Source organism: Daktulosphaira vitifoliae, unplaced genomic scaffold, assembly GCF_025091365.1.
Source record: "Daktulosphaira vitifoliae isolate Bord-2020 unplaced genomic scaffold, ASM2509136v1 Scaffold_2, whole genome shotgun sequence".
Classification (NCBI taxonomy): Eukaryota; Metazoa; Arthropoda; class Insecta; order Hemiptera; family Phylloxeridae; genus Daktulosphaira; species Daktulosphaira vitifoliae.
The window spans coordinates 46,232,617-46,239,171 of record NW_026099573.1 but is presented as its reverse complement, the minus strand read 5'-3'; the positions used below and the strand labels follow the sequence as shown (position 1 = coordinate 46,239,171).

The following is a 6,555-nucleotide window of genomic DNA, read 5'->3' as shown; positions in this document are numbered from 1 at the left end:
TTTTTTTATGAGCAATGATAAGTTACAAAGAATAGAAAAATTATGTACTTAATGGTTTATGAATATTTAACAAATCCGATTTATCATAAATTATAAAAACCCTAGCTTCTTCATTTTTTTTTATGAAAATTTTTGAGTCCTTGAACCATACAAATTTATAATCATTCTCTTTTGCAAAATTTCTGGTATTATAAAATAGTTCACTGTTGTACTTAGTAAGATAATTATTAATGTAAATACCTGTTTCTCCCCAATTTTTATTTACAGAGCTAGCATTCATTTTTATTTTCTTCGAAGCCTCCATAATTTTCTTTTTTTGATCCAAGGAAGATATTTCAGCAACTATTTTCGAAGATTTGTTTTGAAATTTCGAAATTATACGATATGCTTTGTTTACTGTAACTTTTTGATCCAACTTCTCAGCAATACTCTCAACTATTTTTATACAATTTTCTTTTTTAACTTCAGGAATACCTATTATTTCAATATAGTTTGAAATCGAATTTTGTTCTAACATATTTACACGTTTTGACAAGGCAGACAATTCATTATTTAAAACCTGGTTTTTTTCTTTAAGTAGATTATTTTCATTTTTCAGTTCTTTTATAGTTTTCAGTACTTCTTTTAATTGCTTGCCAAATTCGTCAAATTGGCTACTGAGAAAATTTACAGATCGTGTAAGCGTAGTTAACGAGTCATTCGATTCAATTATATTGTTTACGTTTTTATCTTTTGAGATTACAACTGTATTAGTTTTACGCGAAGTTATGGGATCATTTGATTCAAATATATTGTTTACGTTTTTATCTTTTGAAAATTCGACTGTATTTGTTTTACAATTTGAGCATGTAAATTTGTTTTTTGCTGCTGGAGATAGTTTTCTGAAAACACTTTCTCTGAAAGAAGCACATGAAAAATGTAGGAATTCCTTACAGCTTGAACATTTATTTTTTTGAACATTAACTCTATACAAGTAATTAATATGATCACGAGTTCTATAAAACGACATTGAATGACATTTTGAAATATTCAGCTCCAGCCCACGATTTTTAGCCCAATTTACCAGAGAACTAAGATCGTCCTATAATAATAAGCAGTACCTAAATGAATTAATTTTTAAAAATAGTTTGAGGTCATCAGCAAAGAGAAGGAAACGGCAGTTAACAAGTGAACTTTTAATATAATTGATAAATAATGTAAATAATAAGGGAAACAGATGTCCACCTTGTGGAACATCAAAAGGTACATTAATAATGTCTGATTTTATACCAAGTCCTTAACATATTCCTTACGATCTCGTAGATTCAAACCACAACAATAACACCGGCACACAAAAAAAAAAAGTTGTCTGTACTTTTGACCGGACCCACCTACAGACATGTATTTTGACCCGCTGAATCCGAATTTGAAGTCCGTTTGGCCCGGTCACCCTTCAGATTTGAGTAAAATGCAAAAAAACAAAAAATTGCAAAAAACTGCAATCAAAGCGATGAAAAAAATTTTGTGGACCCTGATCAAGTATGATTTTTATGTATTTTATTCCACTGAATTTGAATCTGAAGATTTCTTGTCCCATTAACATTTTAATATAAAAAAAAATCTCAAAAAACCAAAAAAATCAGGAAAATTGTAGTTATAAATATGAAAAAAAATTTATAAAACACGATTAAATACTTTTCTTGTATTTTTTCACGCATAAAATAGGAGTTTAGAATATGAAAATATAAAAAATTGTAATATTTATAAAAAAAAAATGACTAGAATGAAGAGAACGATTTTCTCGAATTTTAACCTCTTCATGCACGAGATTTTTTTCCTTAAAAATAAAATATTTAAATTGCAAATCAAATAGTTAATTACCTTATGATATTAGTAAAAATAAAATTTTTTTTTATTATCCAAAAAATTGTTTTCATCTCGATAATTTCGATTTTTCATGATTTATTGCAAATTTTGGGTTTTTTTGTTATTTTTCAAATGTTGACGATTCAACGGACTAATTAACATACAGATTCAGTTTCAGTAAATTGAAATACATAAAAATCATACTTGATCAGGGTCCACAAAATTTTTTTCATCGCTTTGATTGCAGTTTTTTGCAATTTTTTGGTTTTTTGCATTTTACTCAAATCTGAAGGGTGACCGGGCCAAACGGACTTCAAATTCAGATTCAGCGGGTCAAAATACATGTCTGTAGGTGGGTCCGATCAAAAGTACAGACAACTTTTTTTTTTTGTGTGCCGGTGTAATGGTTCACCAAAACCTAAATCTATCAGTACTCTCATTAATAACTTATTATCAACGCGATCAAAAGCCTTAGTAAAGTCTGTGTAAATTACATATACTTGTGAGCGATTCATAAAAGCCTCAAATATGTAATTAGTAAAAACTAGACTGTAGTCGCTGAGCGACCAGGGCAAAATCCATGTTGCTTAATTAAAACCGAATTAATAGCTGGTTTAATAGAATGCAATACTAATAAATCAAAAAGTTTGACTATATGGCTAGATAATAAAATAGGTCTATAGTTACTAACATTAGAACTATCTCCATATTTAAGTACTAGTGTTACGGCAACAACCTTAAATAGATCTGGGTAGATACCTTCATCTAGTGATTTACGAAAAATAAGCCATAATGGATACGATAAAGACAAACGTAACATGTACAGAAATTCACCAGAGATACCATCTGGTCCTACTGATTTGTTACCGTACAATTTATTTAGTTCTAATTCGACATCACTAACATTAAAAAAACAATTGCTTGGAAGATCATAATATAAATGTGGAGAAACCGACGTATTATCAATATCACTGGACTGAGCATATACCGAAGAGAAATGTTTAGAAAATAGATTAGCAACTTCTACACTATTATTACTAGTAAACCCATTCAAATTAATTGTTTTAGTAATTGACTGTTAATATTTACTCTTTCTAACAAAGTTCCAAAAAATTTTTGGATTAATACAAAAATTAGATTCAGTCTGTTCAATAAATTTTCTGTAACAATTTTTCGATAAAAATTTGTATTTTGCACGTAGTAGAGAAAATTTTTTGTAATCGAGTGGATTACGTGTTGCCTTAAAAATGGCGTGGGCTTTTCTTTTTTTGAACACTATATCAATAAAATCCTTAGAAAACCAACTAGGAAAATTAGATTTATTATAGTTAACACGTGGAACCCAGTGATGAATAGAGAAGTGAAATGCATCATACAAAGTTGATGTTGCTGAATTAACGTATAGTTGAGTAAAAGTATCCAACCAATTATAAATAGGAAAAAAATACGTGTATAATCTACTTTCGTAAAATTAAAATATAATTCAACAGCATGAAAGAACGAGATTTTTTTAATTGTTGGGTAATCAATAGCTAACGCAAGATGATATCGATCTTCAGGAACAATTGGATCGTGCACCATATTAACTTTAAAGAGATTCTTATTTGTAAATATAAGATCTAACATTGAATTGTAAACGTTAAAAACATTATTAACTTGATAAAAGTTTAAGAAAGCAAAAGTCTCAGGAATAGGCTGTTTTCGGTAGCCATTGAATAGAAAATACCTAAATTATCATTAGACCAATTAATATTAGGTAAGTAAAAGTCACCATATAGAATAAAACTATGGGTGCTATAACAACAAACTAGATTTTTAATTGTGCTAGAATAAGTATCATAGGATTGAATAGGAGAGTTAAGAGGAAATATACACCACCAACTATAAAATTTTCATTATTATAACTAAAACTAACATAAATTTGTTCAATACTTAAATTAGAGATAGAAATAATTTGTGAATGAAAATTTTTATGCACAGCAATAAGGACACCACCACCTCTAGTACAATTACTCATTAAAATACTTCTATCACATCGGTAAACATTATAATTATCCAAACATAATTCAGAATCAAATATATCAGAATTAAGCCAGGTTTCTGTTAAAACAAGAATTACATAATTAAAGCTGGCAAGATTACACTTAAGAGTAAAAAATTTAGTCCTAAGACCACGACAGTTGTGGTAAAAACCAAACGGAACTATGAAAGTTGAGAAATTTGCTGAATCTTTGGTTGGCGATTGGTATGTTTCCACAGACCCGGTTTTTTGGAATTGATTTGACCACAGATGGAACACTATTTTCATAATATATACGTAGATTTGTTTCGCCTTGAGCTGTACGAGACAACAGATCATTGTGACAAGCACGTAATAGTTGTCGTTCAAATTTGGTCTTATCCTTGACAAGATTAAGACCATTTTAGAATTCAGTACCTGACCGCTTAACCTGGTTGTATGGTACAGCAAAGATTGTGCTTCCTTTTTGTTAGTATATATTAGCTTAAGTGGGCGGGTAATACCTGGACGTGGTTTCCCAATCCGATTCAATTTGAGATTCGTTGGAAGGTAATTTCTAACCGGCAACAAAATATTTTTAATCATGGATTCATCATGTAGAACCAGTTAAAGAGGTGGACTCTAATACACCATAAGCAATCACATTGGAAGAACAACGATCTCGTTCAAATAATTCTTGCGAAACCTGGCTAGTGATTGTTGATGGGTTAGCAGACGAGTTGTTCTCTTCAAGACTACTAATTTTTGCCTTAAGTGAACCAATATCTCTTTTGAGTATTATATTCTCTGCTTTGAGTTCACTCACTTGCTCAGAAACTTTTAATATTTCTGCTTTAAGTGTATTGAACTGCTAAGATTGCGAGTCAGAAAGTGTTTTTTTGGAGGCGAGGACTTCAGCTTTGAAGGACAAAATAATTTGCATTAAATCTTCATTAAAAGTAGTACTTGAAGATTTCGTACTAACATCAGAACGGACAGCAACTTTTTTTGAAGTTGCATTAGTTGCACTAGGAGAAGACATATTAGCAAAAGTACTCGAGGTTAAATTCTTCAAAGTAAGCCACTAGAGCAAATTAAGCATGTATATTTCGTATTTCTATAAAATTATAACGGCTTAGCCATCGCTATCGGAAATATGCGATAAGATAAATTAAATTACCGACCTAGAGATAAATGTTGGCTGTTGCCTATTAGTTCGTAATTGTGGAATCGATTGTGGAACGAGCATGATACTCGTATATTTGTATAATATGACGGTCAGTAAAAAACGTACAATCTCGGATGAAAGTCGTGTTTTTCAAGAAAAATGGTCCCATAACTATTTTTTTATTCAAGTTAAAGAAAAGGCGATATGTTTGATTTGTCAAGAATCGATTGCAGTGATGAAAGAGTACAATTTAAAACGACATTATAGTACCAAACATGCAGCAAAATATGATATGATAGAAGAAAAACTTCGAATTGACAAACTTGCATTGTTAATGAAAAATATACAAGGTCTGTATTTAAGTTTAAAAACAGGTCATAAAGACTCAGAAGCCAGTATCAAAGCTAGTTATATAATAGCACAAAAAATTGTCGCTAAATCGAAGCCGTTCACTGATGGTGAATTTATAAAAGAGTGCATGGAAGTTTCCTTTGAAATTTTATGTCCAGCACAAAAACAAATTTTTTCCAAATTGAGTTTATCAGGTGTAACTATAGCAAGGCGTATAGAAGAACTAGGAACAAATATTGAGAGTACCCTAAAAGAACGAATTTCTAAATTTATTTTTTATTCGCTGGCCCTTGACGAAAGTACAGATTTGTCAGATACAATTCAATTAGCAATTTTTGTTCGGGGTGTCGATTCTAATTTTAATATTACTGAAGAATTAGCCGCGCTTTTTCCAATGAAAGGCACAACAAAAAGTTGTAATATTTTTAATGCATTAAAATCGACATTTAACCGTTTTGACATCAAATTAAATAACCTTTCTGGAGTTATAACAGATAGAGCCCCATCAATGATTGGAAAAAATGAAGGACTCATAGCGCTCATTAAAAAAGAAATGGGGACATGTGGTGCATTACAACTGATACAATATCACTGCATTATCCACCAAGAAAATTTATGTGGGAAATCTGTTGGTTTTCAAACTATTATGAAAGATGTTGTAAAAATAGTAAATTTTGTCAGATCAAGAGCATTGAATCATAGAGAATTTAAAAACTTTCGAAGTGAAATAGACGCTGAACAAGGTGATCTAATCTATTTTACAGATGTTCGTTAGCTCAGTAGAGGGAAAGTCTTGAAAAGGGTTTTTGATTTAAGAAAAGAAATTTTTGAATTTGCTGCAAGTAAAGGAAAAATATTTGAATTACTCAATGATTCAGAATGGAAAAATGATTATGCCTATCTCACGGATATTACATTGTACTTGAATGAGTTAAATTTACGCTTGCAACATCAAAACCAATTAATTCATAATTTATTCGATCATAATAAATCTTTCGAAAATAAACTTCTGCTGTGGGATATCCAGCTAAAAAAAAATAACACAACTCACTTTCCATGTTTGTCAAAATACAATGTTACTTCAACGAAAAAATACGCAGAAGCAATTTCTAATTTAAAACTACAGTTTGATTCGAGGTTCTTAGATTTCAAAGCTAATGAAAAATTTTTTAATTTGTTTTCAATTCCATTT

At 30.2% G+C, this 6,555-nt stretch overlaps 1 protein-coding gene across 1 annotated transcript; it reads left to right on the top strand.

Moving 5' to 3' along the window:
- Positions 1-5,115: 5,115 nt before the first annotated feature.
- LOC126898320 (general transcription factor II-I repeat domain-containing protein 2B-like) lies at positions 5,116-6,138 on the top strand. The gene has a single exon (XM_050672259.1). It carries the CDS (start codon positions 5,116-5,118, stop codon positions 6,136-6,138), a length of 1,023 nt encoding a protein of 340 aa, XP_050528216.1.
- The last annotated feature ends 417 nt before the right edge of the window (positions 6,139-6,555 follow it).

What these genes read in the sequence shown, in the direction of transcription:
- LOC126898320 (XM_050672259.1), top strand. Translation starts at nt 5,116, where the DNA reads ATGACGGTCAGTAAAAAACGTACAATCTCGGATGAAAGTCGTGTTTTT.